This window comes from Myxine glutinosa, chromosome 2, assembly GCF_964187855.1.
Source record: "Myxine glutinosa chromosome 2, kmMyxGlut1.1, whole genome shotgun sequence".
Taxonomy (NCBI): Eukaryota; Metazoa; Chordata; class Myxini; order Myxiniformes; family Myxinidae; genus Myxine; species Myxine glutinosa.
The window spans coordinates 220,816,859-220,835,357 of record NC_136262.1 but is presented as its reverse complement, the minus strand read 5'-3'; the positions used below and the strand labels follow the sequence as shown (position 1 = coordinate 220,835,357).

General features: G+C 45.5%; 1 protein-coding gene across 14 annotated transcripts in view; it reads right to left on the bottom strand.

Annotated features, from left to right (window-relative positions):
• The window catches only part of LOC137420807 (synphilin-1), a 406,546-nt gene that overhangs the window by 62,793 nt on the left and 325,254 nt on the right, over positions 1 to 18,499 (bottom strand). For all 14 annotated transcript variants that reach the window (XM_068106201.2, XM_078772278.1, XM_068106197.2 and 11 more), the window contains one exon: positions 10,180 to 10,359. In XM_068106201.2, coding sequence (XP_067962302.2) covers positions 10,180 to 10,359 — 180 coding nt within the window. The remainder of the gene's footprint in view (positions 1 to 10,179; positions 10,360 to 18,499) is intronic.

The following is an 18,499-nucleotide window of genomic DNA, read 5'->3' as shown; positions in this document are numbered from 1 at the left end:
GCATTGCGTGCACTTTTGCGCCCTTACCACCTTACTCACTTGCGTGCTTCTTTTGTCTCCCACCTCCGAGGATCTGGCTTTGGGGTAGAGAGAGAGGGGAGAGAGGTGCTGGCTACGCAGTTGTGGGCCTGCACTTTCGCTGTTTGCTGCTTGGATCGATACACCATATGGACCGCAATGTTTGTGGCCACCCACAATGGACCGCAGCTCTTTTGCGGCCAAGCACCACCCGTGGAAGGACCTATGGGTCAACGTGGCACCTATGCCAAACAGGTGAACCACTAACAGTTGGCCCCCTGACACCACAATAAAGAAATGGACGCGGTTGGCGCCTTTCTTTATTTTGTTTAAAAGAAGTAAGAAGGCCAAGTGCACCACATGAAGGCAAGACCAGCGGCAGAACATCGGCCGGCTGCGACACCACCGGTGATTTGTAAACACTTTATTGGTGCACCGGATGGTGCTCACTGTGTGATGGGGTGGTGCTTGATGCTTGGAAGGGGTGCTCTGCACATTATTAAAGGCCGTAGGCCACAGAGCACTCGTGGGTTGGTGTATCGATGCTAGCATGCGTGCTCTCTCTATGCATAACATCTGCATGTGTTCCTCCAAAAACAGGTCCTGGATCGTAGTGTAAATATCAGCGTAGTCTTGTGTAAATAATGCTCCCTACCGGCTGTATGTTTAGTTTGAGGATTCTTTCCGGATTCGGTTATCCTGTGGGTGTGTTTCTGTGAGGAGAAGGGTGCAACGTCGCAGGGGGACATATTTACTCATTTGTGAATATCTGTAAAACTGTCGCACTCAGGGTAGAGTTAATAGTAGAGGGAACTACATTGCGTGCCACACTAAAGTAGGTAAAAATTTATCGGGTCGGGACGCCCCGAGGGTAGAGAAGGGTGCAATGTTGCGAATATGGAATTTGGCCTCCATATCCGCTTGTAAATATTCCCCTATTTCCCCAATACTCCCCGACTATCCCCAATCCCCCATTCCCTAGTCCCATTGTCTGTAAACAACAATCAGTAGAGCCGACCTTCCCCTTTTTCCCCCATTAAATGTCGTGCCCAGGTCCACCGCATCACACGTAGACAACTTTCGGACATCTTGCTAGTTATTCTTAGTCTATGTCAGTTAAGGACTCCTTTCCATTAATTCTGACTCTTCGTTGCACCAGAATGTGATTATATGGCACCAGTAGTGAGTTTAGGACCTTTCCCATACCTCCTTCCATCTTCTTCCCCAAACAACAACAACAACAACAACAACTACAACTACAATTACAACAACAACGACGCTGCGCGGGGGAGTGTGCGTCATCACACCGGCTCGGTTAGCCGCCATTGACAATGCGCTCCGGACCATGCGCTCCACGGGGTTACCACGAAGGGGCTCCTTGTCAGTCCCTCGTCAAGGGCGGAGCCGGTAACCCCCCCGCACGCACCCAATGAGAAGCGACGTGCCGATTCCATCTGGGGCGGAGGTAACGAGCCGAGGGCGTGTCACTCCCCGCCGGATATACGAAGCGACTCACCGGATGTGAGGTCAGATGCGCCCCCAGCCTGGAGAGAGAAGTTGCCACGTACGAGCGCTGAATACCTCCCCGCATCTCTGGACCGGACCGAGTCGATTCTGACCTTTGAGCCCAGGTGCACCTGGAGCCATCGATCCTGCCTTTCCTAGCCATCAAACCCCGTGTGAGTCAGCCTTTTGTCCCGTTTATCTGTCGTCTGTTGGGAATAATATAAGAGTGTGTCTAAGTGCTTATCTTACTATGCTGTCCCTCTTGTAGTTGTAATCTAACCTTCCGTAACAATATAACCTCCTCCGGAGGTCTTGAGAACCGTATCCCTGGTGTCGCGTCATTTTAATCCCAGCCGTGTGTCTTTTCCTTCATTGATCTAGCGTAGCGCGATTAGTCAACGTTCGGGTATAATCGGGTAACTTGTGCAGACGTGGTCATACCACAACCGCTCGGTAAACTAACATCCACCACCGCGTCTGTAACAATATCTACAAAAGATATCTACAAAACTAAAGTCTTTGGATATCTGCTACAATATCTCCTAAACCCTTGTGCAAGCAATTATACGAAATATCTACTAAAGATATTGTCGTGCGACTCCGGTTAACACCAGACACCGCGGATAGGCCTAAACGGTTTTAATTGAGGCGACGACCAAACACGGATTTTACTACCAAACGCGTGAGGAAGAAGGAAAATGGAAGGCTGCGGCAAAAGCTTACCTTCAACGAACCCACGGCAGCTTCGGTCCTGCAGGGAAATTAATTCAAGCGAACAACCAAGATTTGAATGGGAAGGGAAAATAATTCAAGGGTTTTTTGAAATAAGAATCGGGACAGAGAAACGCGACGATATAATCAAATAATGTAACTAAATTGGGATCCCACACACCGGACTCAGAAACGAACAAAGGTTTTGCGCATGCGCAAGATTGGAGGTCACGTTCTTCCGAAGCTGTCCATGCGCTCACGCTTTCGAAGTTAAGTAATTTTTTCACAATTGTGTTTTTTGTCGAAACTGTATCTATCTTTCGGTGTGTGTACTTTTGTGTGGCTTTAGTAAGATACTCGGTGTTAATTTTTCATACCTGTATGCAAAATCGTCGGATAATTCGTGTCGTGTATTCTGAGGCCTAGTAGGCTTCCGTGTCCGACCTTGAGGCTTTGTTTTTCTCTAAGCGGTTCGTCGATTGTGCTGGAATTACTTTCATTCACTGTTTTTTGTCCCAGTCTTTCACCCCATACTTCCTTGTTTAAAATATCAACTCAAAAAAATATATATATATTTCCTTCTCTGCTCTTATTCGTTTATTCGTTGTTCTTATTTGTTTGTTCGTTCTTCGACCACGTTGTTCGTGATCACGTGATCACGTTGTTAAAAATGTTTAAACTTTCCCCTGAAGAACTATTCTGTCGTATATTATAACACCTTTTTCTTCTTCTTCTATAAAAGGATGCTTTCGACTTGCTCACCAAATCTATTCATTCCAAAAAAAATTCCCATCTCTTACAGTTCCTTTTTTCGACATTCCCGAAACTCTCCTGCACTCCACCCCTCCTTCAGCGTCCTCAAACGTATTTTGGACTCGAAGGTCTCAAGAAACTCATTTTGCAATAAATGTTCATTTCCCATTAATCGTACACTTTTCAAAATCCAATCTCACCCCTCCCCTCCAAATCTTCCCCATCACCCCTTCCCTCCAAAACTTCCCCATCACCCCTCCCCTCCAAAACTTCCCCATCTCCCCTCCCCTCCAAATCTACCCCCTTGCCCCTCCCCTCCAAATCTTCCCCATCACCCATCTCTTTCAAATATTCCCCCTTGCCCCTCCCCTCCAAATCTTCCCCATCACCCATCCCTTTCAAATCTTCCCCCTTGCCCCTCCCCTCCAAATCTTCCCCATCACCCCTTCCCTCCAAAACTTCCCCATCACCCCTCCCCTCCAAAACTTCCCCATCACCCCTCCCCTCCAAATCTACCCCCTTGCCTCTCCCCTCCAAATCTTCCCTATCACCCATCTCTTTCAAATATTCCCCCTTGCCCCTCCCCTCCAAATCTTCCCCATCACCCATCCCTTTCAAATCTCCCCCCTTGCCCCTTTCCTCCTAAACTCCCCCTACACCCCTCCCCTCCGAGACTCTCCCTCGCGCCTCCCCTCCTAGACTCCCCTCTCACCCCTCCTCCTCAAAGCGGCCTCCCCGCTTCTTCCCCCTTCCAACTTTCACCTTCATCTCCCCCAACCTTCTGCCTCGCTCTTCCCCTCCTCAAATAACACCTCACTGTGCCTCACCCAATCACCATCAAACCTATTGTCCGCCCCATTCTTCCCTTTCTCCAAGCTATTCTGAAATCTCTGACACACCTTTAACAGCTCTCCCTACCTCTTCCTCCTCTTCCACATCTTACCCTACCCCTCCCCCCCCCCCCCTGTTCTGTATCCGATGGTCCCCCTTCCTCTTCATTAACGGTATGGACCTCAAACATCCAGGGCCTTCGCTCAAACTTGACTGATCTCTCCATACAGGTTGCTTCTGACAAACCAGACGTGATCTGCTTCACAGAAACTTTCCTCCTTGATGATGTCTCTGATTCCTTGGTATCTCTCCCAGGTTACTCCCTCCTCCGGTATGATAGACCTGAGCCTCGTCCTGGAGGTGGGGTTGCTATCTTTATTTAAAAAACTCTCTTCCTCACTCGCCCTGCACTGCCCTCTCTCCACCTCACCCCCAGGAATACCTTTGGCTACGGCTTCCCCTTCGCTCCCACCTTTTGTTCATATGTGTGTTGTAGCGTCCACCAAACAGTGATGACTCCATCTACATCTCGCTGTCTGATAATATGGACCAACTTCTATCTACCCATCCCAACTCTCTCTTCCTCATATGTGGTGATTTCAATTGTCACCATGCCAGTTGGCTGGGTGTGGGTACCTCTCTCACCAGCCATGGCTCTTCAGCAAAGGACTTCTGCGACTCACTGGGACTGACAATCTGTCAATTTCCCGACCCGGATCTCAGTCAATGGAGCATCTTCTCTTCTGGACTTGGTTATGACTAACTTCCCTGAAAATGTCTGCTGCTCTTCGTCTGCTCCAATCGGCTCATCTGATCATGTGCTTATTGAAGTGGACATCTCTCTGACCATTCTCAGAGAGCCTCCTCAGCGTCGACGAGTCTGGCATTTCACTCAGGCCAACTGGCACGGTCTTCAAGCAGCCATCAATCATCTGGACTGGTATCCCATCTCGACCGCCTCTGACATCAACTCATCCTGGGAATTCTTCCAAAGTAAATTGCTCTCTCTCATGCACAGATTTATCCCATCTCGTCTTCAGTTGTCATACCCTTTCTCCCGTCCATGGTACACGGAATCTTGTGGTGAGGCTGTTGCCCAGAAACAACTCGCTTTAGTCTCCTGGAAAGCAAATCCAACGGAAGGAAATCTCATTTCCTTTCACAAAGCCCGAAACAAGTGTGTGTCCACCCTCAGGAGAGCCAGGAAACAATATCTCTCCATTCTCAAGACCAAACTCTCTTATCTGTCTCCATCTTCCAAATCCTGGTGTTGTCTGGTCAAATCTGTTTCTGGTGTTTGTTCCCCCTCCGTCCCCTCCCTCACGTCAAACGGCTACACGGCTGACTCCGCACGTGAAAAAGCTAAATGCCTCAACTCTGTGTTTGCCTCTAAATCTTGTGTCCCAAACCCATCCCTCTCTGTACCCACCGTACCCAGTCGTACCCAGCTACTCCTGGACTCCGTGTCCTTTCCTCCAGACAAGGTGGAAAAGTTTGTGTCAACCCTCGACTCTGATTCTGCAACTGGACCTGACGGCATCAGCCCACGGGTCCTAAAAGCCTGTTCTTCCGCTCTTTCACTCCCTCTCTCTGTTCTCTTCACCCTCTCTTTTGCTCAAGGTCATCTGCCATCTGCTTGGAAATCAGCCAACCCCTTTGCACAAAAAAGGTGCAAAAACAGATCCCAGCAACTACAGACCAATCAGCCTTCTCCCAATTATCAGCAAAGTAATGGATTCCATCATTGCTTCAGATATGAAATCTTTCCTCTTCTCCAATGGCTTGATCTCTGACCATCAATTTGGTTTCAGACCTGTTCACTCTACTCTGGACATGCTGCTTCTGCTGTCTCAACAATGGATGGAGGACCTCAATGCCAAACAAGAAATCAGAGCTGTCTCCCTTGACATATCACGTGCCTTCGATACGGTCTGGCACCCCACCATACTCACCAAACTCTCCTCGTATGGTATCCATGGAAACTTCCATGCATGGCTTCCGGACCTCCTCACCGGTCACAGTCAACGTGTGGCCCTGAATGGCTTTCTCTCATCTCCTCTTCCTGTTCAGGCTGGAGCTCCTCAAGGCAGTGTTCTGGGCCCTATGCTTTCTCTGGTCTTCATCAATGATCTCTCCGACTCTCTGGAAAATCCTCTGTCTCTCTTTGCTGATGACTCTACTGTCTGTCGCTCCATTCCTCATCCCCCAGATCGGCAGTCTGCAGCCTCCTCACTCTCTGCAGACCTGGACAAAATCACAGACTGGGCAAACAAGTGGAACATGTCTTTCAATCCTGACAAATCTCACACTCTTACGATGTCTCTCCAAAAAGACCGACTGGACAACCCTCCCATCCACTTTCTGAATAATCCTCTCCAAGAAGTTCTGTCACTCAATATTTTGGGTCTCACTATCTGCCATGATCTTTCCTGGGAAACCACATTTCAAATCTGGCCTTCAAAGCCAGTCGCCGACTGGGCATCCTCCGTCGTGCGAAGTCCTTCCTTGGCACACCTGAGCTCCTCACCACATACAAGGCTTTCATCCACAGCTCAATGGAATACTGCTCTCCCCTCTGGGCTGGTGCTCCTGCCTCACACCTAGCTCGTCTTCACGCTGTTGAAACCAAAGCGTTCAGAATCATTGGAATCTCCCACGATGAAGCTAATTCCAAGGTCCTTTCACTCACTCACCACAGGCAGGTGGGTGGTCTTTCCGTCTTCTACCGACTCCTCGCTGGCCTTGCCCCCCCAGCTCTCTCTGGGCTCTGTCCCCCAAATATTCCTACAGGTCACGCAAGATCTGCCTGCAACCCTCTTATGGTTAAACTGCCAAAATCAAGACTCTCTGCTCACCATCACTCCTTCAATCCTCTTTTCTCCCGCCTCTGGAACAAACTCCCTCACTCTCTTTAATCCCACTCCACCCTCCAGGTCTTTAAAACAGCTGTTCACCACCATCTCTTATCTTCCCCCATCCAAAACCTTGATCTTTTCTACCCCTGCTAATTTCACCCCAAATCCACTTTTTTGAAATACCAACTTCTGTCCTGGAAGTCCTTGGTGTCCTTGTGTTTTATACTTCTCCGACCCACCCCCCTTCCCATGCCTCCTCCCCCCAAGCCCTCTCCCTCCCACACATCTCCCAGCTCTCAAATGTTATGTTTGTGCGCTTCCCCTTCTCTCCCCATCTTGTCTTCCGCTCCCTCTTTTTATATATTTTGTTTGTCTGGTTGATTTGTTTTTGAAATAAATGTTAGCTCTTTCACGAGCCTTGATTCAGTATACAAAAAAAGAAGAAAAAAAAAGGAGGATGAATTACGAAAAGAATTGTCTCGTCCTGGTGTGTAAAATGGTGCGTGCGGCCTTATCTGTCCCTCGTCTTATCTTGTCCGCCATCCAAAACGGCTCCGTTAAGCCCCGATGCACCCACAAGGGTGCATGCACCGAGCACCACAGCACCACAGCATGCACCCACATGCTCCAGCACCACAGCACCGAGCACCGCTCCAGGCACAAGCACCGCTCCAAGCACCACGAGGTCCCACAGCAGGAATAGCACCGCGTGTCCAACGCAAGCTAGCGGCTCCAAGCGAGGTCGATCTTCACACACGATCGGCCTGCCACGTCCCAGTCAGCTCTCACGAAGCAAACGTGCAAGAAGCAAGCGAACTCCACTTGGGCTATGACTCAACTCAACTCGGGCTGCGCAAGATGAAGCGCCGGATGTCCAAAAAGGGCTAGCTGCGCAAACAAGAGCACGAACTGCAAGAGACGCAAGAGCTGCAAGAAGGGCAGAGACGCAAGAGCAAGAGAGAAAAATGGCGTTCGGCGCTCCCTTAAATAACCTTCCCACGGTGGTGACGTCAGCCCCGGCACGCCACCCAATCAGTGCCCTCCACCGACTCGCCGGCTGGAGGTCCGTGCCTACCGCGCTACCCCAACACTCGTTCCCTGTTCCGTGGTCATAGCGCATGGCACTCGATGTGGCTAGGCCTGTCGGTGGTGTAATTGGCGGCGGCCATCATAGGCGGTGCCCCGGCCTGGTTTCCTTGCCTGTTCGTCTTTCAAAGTCATGTCAGGGAAGGGAATTATTGAGTGTTGCATTAGGGACCTAACTGCATGTCCATGTTGGTGTGCATTGCCATAAGGGACAAAGGTTTAGCTACCAGGTGTGACACACAGGGGCGCTATTCTTTAATCCCTACGCTACTTATCACTCGAACATCCTGGTATGCTCACAGGTATACTCTTAACCGACAAAACACCTACACATGAAACATATTACAAGGTAGATTCCTTACCGCGACAGACGAAGCACGTTACCTACACAGATCTATCTGGCTCTACATATCACTACCCTACCGACATAACAATATCTACTAAAGATATCTACAGAACTAAAGTCTTTGGATATCGACTACAATATCTACTAAACCTTATGCAATTAAACTACATATCTACTAAAGATATCTACTGAAGATATCTACAAAACTAAAGTCTTTGGATATCTACTACAATATCTACTAAACCTTATGCAATTAAACTAAATATCTACGAAAGATATCTACTAAAGATATCTACAAAACTAAAGTATTTGGATATCTACTACAATATCTACTAAACCATATGTAATTAAACTAAATATCTACTAAAGATATCTACAAAACTAAAGTCTTTGGATATCTACTACAATATCTACTAAACCTTATGCAATTAAACTAAATATCTACTGAAGATATCTACTAAAGATATCTGCAAAACTAAAGCCGTTGGATATCTACTACAATATCTACTAAACCTTATGTAATTAAACTAAATATCTAATAAAGATATCTACTAAAGATATATACAAAACTAAAGTATTTGGATATCTACTACAATATCTCCTAAACCTTATGTAATTAAACTAAATATCTACTAAACTCTACTAAAGTCTACTTAAATATCTCTAAAACTAAAGTCTACTTATCTACTAAAGTCTACTTAATATCTATCGAATAAAGTCTTAAATAAAGTTACTTAAAGATAAAGATATCTACTAGATAAAGTGGATATCTACTAAAGTCATTGTCCTGCATGTGACAATGTGCATGCACCACTATGATCTTTAGATCAAAGTTAAAAATGGTATTGAAAAGGTAAATGTAATTATGTAATTAAACTAACTATCTACTAAACTCTACTAAAGTCTACTTAAATATCTCTAAAACTAAAGTCTACTTATCTACTAAAGTCTACTTAAATATCTCTAAAACTAAAGTCTACTTATCTCCTAAAGTCTACTTAATATCTATCTAATAAAGTCTTAAATAAAGTTACTTAAAGATAAAGATATCTACTAGATAAAGTGGATATCTACTAAAGTCTTTGTCCTGCATGTGACAATGTGCATGCACCACGATGATCCTTAGATCAAAATTAAAAATGGTATTGAAAAGGTAAATGTAATTATGTAATTAAAAATCAATCTAAAGTGGTACATTGCTCTCCCATGGGTTGATGTTTTTAAAACCTGTGAAAACCTAATTATGCTACTTGAAGGGATTATTGGAATGTGTTTAATCTGAGCAAAGATTTCAGGAAAAATGAGTGCCGTTGGTACAGAGTGCAATTAAAGTTGAATGCTGATCATGTCCAAGTGTGAGATGTCTCTAAAGACCAGATATCATTTGCTAGTTTGGCAGCTCAGCTGCGCTGACCAAATTGAAAATCAGGAACTGAGCGCCAAGCAGTCTAGCTCACTCAAAACAGCCTTCTCATGGCCTAAGAAGGCTCTTATAAACACACCAAGTCGGGAAAAGAGCTCACATGAGACTGTTGTGCTCACAAGAGTGCTGGGTCGCATACGTCTTACAAAGAGGGGTGCATTGCCACAGTACGTGTCAAGGGCATGGAAGCCACATGGGAGTAGTGTAATGAATGTTGCAGCCAAAAATCCATCCTTGGTAGCTGTCATTTCAGTCTTACCAAAAATGCATTTCTGTTGAAGCTTCACATAACACGTCAACATAGCAAAATTGGCAAAACACTGATTTTGAAAAGCCTTGCTGGCAGGGCTGTGAAAAACAACACCAACTGGGAGTGCCCGGAGGTATTGAGTGACAGAACTCAGCTATGCATTTTAACACACAGATCATGGAATTCCCAAGAGCATGTCTTGATGATAACTTTGCAATCTTTGACAGCAAGGATGTGGATTATGGAGCAAGAGGTGGAGGTGCCTGAAAGGGGGAAGAGATTAACAGCTTCAAATAAGAAGAAACATCAAACCCCTTAAGGAATGGGAATTTGGAGGGAGGAATAGGGTCAGCAAGGGCAATGAGTGTGGTAGGGTTACTGATGCATGAAAACTCAGTACCTTGATGGCAAGAGCTGTGGGAGTCAGTCCTTCAGCATTGCTTTCCAACAGGCCATCCTCGGGCAGTGCTGATGTGAGATATTGAAGGCACTCCAGCTGACCCCTTTGAGCCGCCATGTGGAACAGGTTGTTGGCATGGACGTCACGGATCCGCTCGGCGCTCTCTGACAACTGCTTACGCTGCAGACAAAATAGATTTTGTTGTCCTGTTTTCAAATTTCACAACATATAATATTTTGAGAAGTCTTCACTATTCCATAAACCTTGAATTTGTATTGAAATTAAAAAGGTAGAATTTGAGCTGAAAATCATACTGCAGATCACATGATGATCAAGATAACCTAAATCTGCGTGAGCTTAGACATCTATACAAATGTACATATATATATATATATATATATATATATTGTAGTCATTATATGTTTACATGTTCAGAATAGCTGTCGTGTCAATTCCCAGGAGAGTGACACACACCAGGTGTCTCGTTAGCTCATTGTAATTCCTCTCATTCCCTGTTATGTTCTGATCATTTATTTCTTTTTTTTATTCTTCTTCTTCTTCCTTGAAGTCATTCACGAGTGTGTAACATGCGATAGAACTTTGATATCACTGGGCTTCAGGCCGCATTCTAATTGGACATTTTGAACGCTAAGTTATGGCCGATCAAGGGTGAGGTGTGGTCTGCAGGTGTTGAGCCAATCAGAGATCGCAAATTTAAAGCCGCATTTGAACATAGCCAATGGCTTCTAACTCCCTAGACTGATGCTCCCTCATCTAATCAGGGCCGAAATGGTTTTGCCCCGAGTCGTTTGTCCTGGACACGGACAGTTGATGTTCCGCCTTCATGGAGGCAGGGAGAGTATGGAGTGAGCCATCTGAAGGAACACAAGTAGGTCATTTGAGACAGCGCTGTGAACGAGATGGAGGCTGTTGGAATGTGTCGCCATCTTGGAGACATAAGGAGACCCTTGCTGTTTATCTGTGAATGGGCAAGAGACAATTAAAGCTGGTGTGACATGATTATTCATCCATAATGGCTGCCTTGTGAAAGAAATGTCCACCAGGCTACTCTCATTCTTATCTTATTTTCCTTCTGTCTGTCTTTCTTCCTCTGTGTGCATCATTGTCGAGTTCGGCGTCGGTCCACAATTGTCCAGATGAAGCATCTTTTTATTTCCCCCTGTTGTTTAAATAACCTTTCTTTGTTAATGAAACTGTCATCTGGTAATAAATCGTGCTGCTCATGACAGAACACCAAAATTGAGTAAAACGGTGAATTCCTGAAACCCGATTCACTGCAGAACACCTGACACCTAATTCGCCACAGAACATCTGCCACCATTGACGCATGTGTGAGTTTAAAATGAAATCTGGTGTTAAAGTAATTATACCAATGCAGTCATTTCCAAATTAACGTCTTCAGAGGTAAAACCTCCGGCGGAGCTTGGGGGTCCTTTATTAGACCCCAGTCGCTCGACTACATATAATGGGAGTATCTTGGACTATTTTGAGTATCTATCTGGTGTATACATTGTCCATGTAACTTATTTAATGCCTCTCACACATCAGGCCCAGGCTACTTGAAACGGCTTTCAAGACCACAAAATTTGTAGACGAGTTCATCACTTTCGTCACCAACTCATCTAATGCAACAATATCTCCAGTAATACTGTTGTGATGTCTTGTGTCAGTTTGTCGATGTCTCTGAAGAAACATTGCATCAACCCTTGAGGAACGGGCGCTTAATAGTCAGCTGACGTTCAACGCGGCAACAAACGTGAACCGATTTTCTGGAGATTGTTTTTTTTCGTTTGTCATTCTTGTTCTCCAGTCTTCAAAATATGAAATTCAATTGAAGTTCCTCGATCCTAGACCGACAGGCAACACAGACAGACTGAGACCCCATGGATCGCTTGCCCCCCACATTGCGCTATGTGTAGTGCGCAAGTTACAACTGCATTGATTCATCCCAAATTTTGCAACTGAAATATCATGTTTTGTCATTCCCCATGAAGTAAAGAGTTTTAATTATTGGACAATTTGTGAAGGCTTTTGGCGGACATTCCATCGGTCATGTGCACTCACTTCTGAGCTGTCTAGCATGGGTTTGAATCCCGGTCCAGAAATATGCTGTCGTCCTGGTGTTTGGCATGCAGGGTGAGGCATCAATATTGTCCCTCAAGTGGACGTTAAAACTGAGACCCCATGGCATCCTTCACAATGAGTAGGCAAGCTATCGCTGGCACCCTGCCTGGACTGTGGGTGGCGAATGATTTTGTCTTATTGGAGGTTCCTTGACACCAGGTGGTTGCACCGCTTGCTATCTTCGAGTGTGGTTGCTGTCTAGGCAGCAGATTCTGCACAATAAACAACTTGACCGAGTGGTTGATATGTTTCATGTGAAAGGCCTTCTTCAGATAGAAAGGGCAACCAATACAAGAGCTTTTATGGGTTAAAAGACCTATAAGGATGGGGTTCAAGTCATAACAGCTTTGTCTTTGGAGGAAGCATGGGTTTTTGTGTGTGGCCTGCAACATCTAGTGGCTAACGATGGAGGGCATATCTTATCTTTTAAAAAATTCTAAAAAGAAACTGCAATATAAGAATTGCAAAATATGAAAGTGTTCAACATTCAAGTTCTGAATAACAATCACAACATCCTTGGTTGACGGTCCTTTTTTCTTTGTTAATTCATCCCCTTGGTCGTTTTGTCATCACAAAGGATATCACAAATTAATCTAGAACGGTACTTGTGGAGTGCCTAGTCTCACCTCGTGAGCTCATTCTGAACAAAAATACCATCGTCAACTGAACACGCTACTATTATGGCCCATATACCCGTATCATCCATATACATTGTGTTACATACATTGCCATTATCCATTGCTTTATTGATTATAATTATTGATGGGTTATTAGGACAATTAATGACCATTTTTTTCACATTAAGGCTAAATTGCATTATTCAAGTTGAATATGAAAATAAATTCAAACTATATTCCCCATGGCGAGTCAATCATATGTATGAAGTTTTGCATCGATCTGATAAGCAGTTCTGGAGAAGAAGGTTTTTTTTGACATTTTTATTTTCAATCCAATATGGCTGCCAGACCACATAACCAAAAACGTCATAAATTTAATTATTTACTTACATGGGGTCATAGATCAGATATATGAAGTTCCAGATTTTTCAGATAATGATTTTGATTCGACCAATTATGGCTGTAAATTTGGCTAGGGGAAAAAGAGACTTCACCCTATATACCTCATGAGCGAGTTGATGACATATGCTAGGTTTCATCTTTTTTCGTTAAGCGGTTTCAGAAAATATGTCCAAATGTTTTTTCTTTAATCAAATATGGCTGCCATACTCTGTGACCTATGACATCAGAGTTATTAATAAAATATTATCCAAGACTCCCTCCTATGTTTAAAGTTCCGCATAGATCGGATGAGCGGTTGCAGAGAAAACATTTTTAAAGTGAAAAAATATGGTCGTGGACACGCGCACACACACACACGCACACACACACATGCACACACACACACACACTACAAGTCTCACACCCCCTTTGGGGTGAGACTACCTCAAAAGTTCATAGAATATGTTACCCCACGCAGTCTTGAGAATAAAGATGGGGTTTGCGAGCATCAAATTTGATTGGTCGAAATGATGTAAAATGACGAAATATTTTGTCCAAATACTGCTAAACAACAGGTTTTTGAAAGTGCTAAAAAAGGATTTGTGTTCTAGTGTTCAAGTACGGTATATAATTCAACTGAAATAAAATAAAGATTTTAAAGGTTGTAGAAACAAAATTGGAAGTTTATCACTATTTGCTGCAGCTTTTTATTTATACACCACCTTATTTAACATATTATATTAATTATTTGTGTCTGGTGTTTGGGTCTTTTTTGACATCCTTAAAAACAGCAACTTTCCTATTTGGAATGCTTTTTGCCTCCGCCGACTAAGTCGCCGGAGGCATTATGTTTTTCAATATTCTTTGACTGACAGACAGACAGAGTCAAAAAAACCGATCTCACTCCTCTCTGCACGTGCACCATCGGAATCAATTCAGAGCCAAAGTGCTGCTAAACTACAGATTCGTTTTCCGATTCAAATTCCAATTCGTGGTCAAAATATAATATTCAATTGAAATTAAGTTGTTCCTTGATAATAAGCTGATGTGTGTGGACAGACAGAGTAAACCAATTGCTTAACCCCGCTTTTCGCCTCAAACGCGGAGGTAAATAATACACAAAAAGCTAGGCCTTTCTTATTTATCATCATGACTAAGTCAGAAAATGTACATACCATAGCCTACCTTTATTAAAAGATACCTCATGTTAGTTATCATACACGAACTATATTGGACAGGACTTACCGCCTCTATGAAAGGGTTTTTATGAGATGCCGCACCCCAACCGGACGCTACCCCAGAACAGCTTTGTTAATGAAATATGTTCCACAAAACTTGAATGCAAACTAGATAACTCAGAGGAATCCCAAGCACATCTATTTTGAGGGATTTCTTTTTGCAATAATGAACATAAGAGAATGTTATTGCATGCTCAAGTTGGCTCCAGTTATGATGGTGGTGAGACTGCGATTGCCCCCCGAGTGCTTCCTGACAATGAGATGCAGTCTAAGCTGGAATTGATGCAATCGTTTTATAAATATAGATAGAAGTTATTTGTGACATCAGACTTGGGATGAGAAACTTTCGTAAATTTCTCTCAGACATATGACAGCCATTTGAAAGATGCCAGAAATAGGAGCCCGATTTGGCAGGGGACTGTTGGGAAACGAGCAAAAACGAAGAGCAAAGGTAAATTGAAAAGATTTGAAAAGACATGGAAAGATGTGCGAGCATGGCAGTAATATACAATATAGATGAAGGGTAAGCGACAGTGAGTAAAAACAGATGATGATGGCTTTGTACAAAGAACGAATAGCATTCCAGTCGATAAAGGAAATGGTCTGATTTTGGATGGGAATCCTTATTTGACAGTTTCTTCAGACATTCTGGCCATCTGTATCAGAGAGTTCTCATCAACATGGGAAAGCAGCAACAAAGGGAGAATAGCTGTCTGTCTGAATGGGATCACTTGGAACATGGCCAAAAATTGAGGCCCAATGAAAACTTGGATAGCAAGAGGATGCTCTTCTTTTACTTTGAAACTTTTACTTTTACATCACAGATTTTGAAAAGTTTACTCGTGGTAAAGACTGTAGCTGCCATCTTGAATAATGCTGAAATTACTCAAGGAAAAATATTGCTCCCCCTCCCTTTCCCCCCTCCCCCTCCCTTCTCCCTCCACCCTACCCTCTCCCCTTCCCCCTCCCCTTTCCCCTCCTCTCCCCCTCCCCTCCCCCTCCCTTTCCCCCATGCCCCTCCCTTTCCCCCCTACCCCTTCCTTTCTGCCCTACCCTTCCCCCTCCCTTCTCCCTCCACCCTCCCCCTCCCCCTCCCCCTCCTCCCCTACCCTCCCCCTCCCCCCCGTTCCCCTCCCCTCCCCTCTCCCCTCCCCCTCCCCACACCCTCCCCCTCCCCTTCCCTCCTCCCCCTCCCTCCCCCTCCCCCTACCCTTCCCACTCCCTTCTCCCTCCACCCTACCCTCTCCCCTTCCCCACTCCCCTTTCCCCTCACCCTTCCCACTCCCTTCTCCCTCCACCCTACCCTCTCCCTTCCCCACTCCCCTTTCCCCTCCTCTCCCCCTCCCCTCCCCCTCCCTTTCCCCCATGCCCCTCCCTTTCCCCCCTACCCCTTCCTTTCTGCCCTACCCCTTCCCCATCCCCCTCCACCCTCCCCTCCCCCTCCCTTTCCCCCATGCTCCTCCCTTTCCCCCCTACCCCTTCCTTTCTGCCCTCCCCTCCCCCTCCCCCCTCCCTCTCCCCTCCCCCCCTCTCCTCCCCTCCCCCCTGTTCCCCTCCCCTCCCCCCTGTTCCCCTCCCCTCCCCTTCCCCCTTCCCTCCCCTCCCCCACCCGGCAATGCCGGGTACTTCTGCTAGTCTTGAATAATGCTGAAATTACTCAGGGAAAAATATTGTTTTCTCTATTTGTTTGTATCAGGGCTATGAGATTTTTAAAAAAAATAACAAAGTAAGTTGTTTTTAGTATTTGTTTCAACGCGCACACACCTTCCCAATGGTGTTGATGTCCAAGGTTTATGATGAGTCCAAAAGAGAGAAGACGAGGGCAGGTACGTACAGGATTAGAATCCGGGCACAATTGTTGGCATTTGGTGGCACAGATCTCATCTCCATCGTCTTTATATTACCCAAACCCCTTTTCGGTTTGATACAAAGACAATTAGTGCCTTGTGCATGAGGGAGGAGGAAGAGAAGGCACGAATTGGCATACCTTGCAGTTATTTCGATTTTTTTCTGTTCTTCTTATGGATATTCCTCAATCCTTGATTGTAATTATCTCTAAGATTGCTGCATTATTAAATGTGTGTTCATCCACACAGTCTTCAATAATGTCCATCTGTAGCATGTAACAGTCTCTTTATTAGCCCGTCTGCCGCTCAGTGGAGACGGTGCTTTGCTTTTGCTTTTGTCATCTAAACATTTAAGCTTTTGTCATCAAATTTTCAACAAACCTTGATTATGAGAATATGCAGAGCATTAATTAATACATTCTACACGTTTCCTTTTTATTGGCGCTGAGGAAGCGCCTTTAGCGATTGACTTCCAGCCAGTGTAACGCTAATTCCTGTCACAGGAATTCGGAGATCATATAAGTGGGCGTGGCAGTTCCTGATTGGTTCGTGTTGGGGAACGCCTTCTCGCTGCCGACGTGACGTAAATTCGCGCACGCGCACTGGTGATTGGCGCTGAGGAAGCGCCTTTAGCGATTGACTTCCAGCCAGTGTAACGCTAATTCCTGTCACAGGAATTCGGAGATCATATAAGTGGGCGTGGCAGTTCCTGATTGGTTCGTGTTGGGGAACGCCTTCTCGCTGCCGACGTGACGTAAATTCGCGCACGCGCACTGGTGAAGCTTACTCGATCTTACTCGATCCCATATTACATGTACTTTCATTGCATACAAATTATACTTCCTCCTAGAAATTCCAAGCCCGAACCTCAGCGCAATCCAAGAGGATTCACTTGTTAGCTATTGTTTTTGTCACGTTTACTTTGAGTACAAAGGGGACCAGCTTTGCATTTTAAGATGCTTTCTAATTTCATATTTTTGTCTTAATGCAAGAAAGATCATACCCTCACTGTATCCATCTACAAGCATCAGATGGCAAATCCCAAAATTGGTGTGGCAGCCATTGGTGGAGGTGTGGCAGCCATTGGTGGAGGTGTGGCAGCCATTGGTGGAGGTGTGGCAGCCATTGGTGGAGGTGTGCCAGCCATTGGTGGAGGTGTGGCAGCCATTGGTGGAGGTGTGGCAGCCATTGGTGGAGGTGTGGCAGCCATTGGTGGAGGTGTGGCAGCCATTGGTGGAGGTGTGGCAGCCATTGGTGGAGGTGTGGCAGCCATTGGTGAAGGTGTGGCTGCTGGAGCTCTTGGACCTCACTTTCACCTTTGACTTGTCTTGAGCGGATCATTTCTCCAAGCTGGCCCACAAACCTGCCAGGTGCCTCAGAATTCAACCCATTGACAAATATTTTGTTTGCTTCTTCACCAAAACCAGTGCATAATACCTTCCTCCAAAGTGTATGCCACACCTGTGGACTGGCGCTGCTGCTTCCAACCTTGTCCTCTTGAGCCTTGGAATTGAGGACACTCCACATCATTGGCACCTTGAGAAAGGACACCAAACCTCAGGGTATGCTCACTTTGCCTACCACATACAGGATGGTGGTTTGCAGTTTGTTTTTGTTTTTTCCACCAGCTCTGTTGTGTTCTTGCTCTTACCGTCTCATTCCTTTGCCCAACCATGCAGGTCATACACCTTCTACCAGAAACCTTATGTTGATACACTTCCCAAGTCTACATGTAATAGTCACCTCGACTTTTTGATCAAACACACACACACACACACACACACACACACACTCTTGTCTCACCTGTCGACCTTGCTTTCTAGTGTGTTGTCTCAAGCTCTTCCTTCCCAGATTTCAAGTCTACCACCCACTACCAACTCATGGTCTCCTCCATTTCTACCTCAGAGTGGAGGACTGGACCCGACTGCACCCCTGGAGACCTCGGATATCGAACTAGTCTTCATCTCTCCCAACTGCCCAGCAGTTTACGGATACTCCCAGCTGAATCCTCAGAATGGAGAACAGTTTCTAAGATGGCATCCCAACGACTTTTACCCACAATTCATCCTCTTGTGCTTCAATGCATCCATAT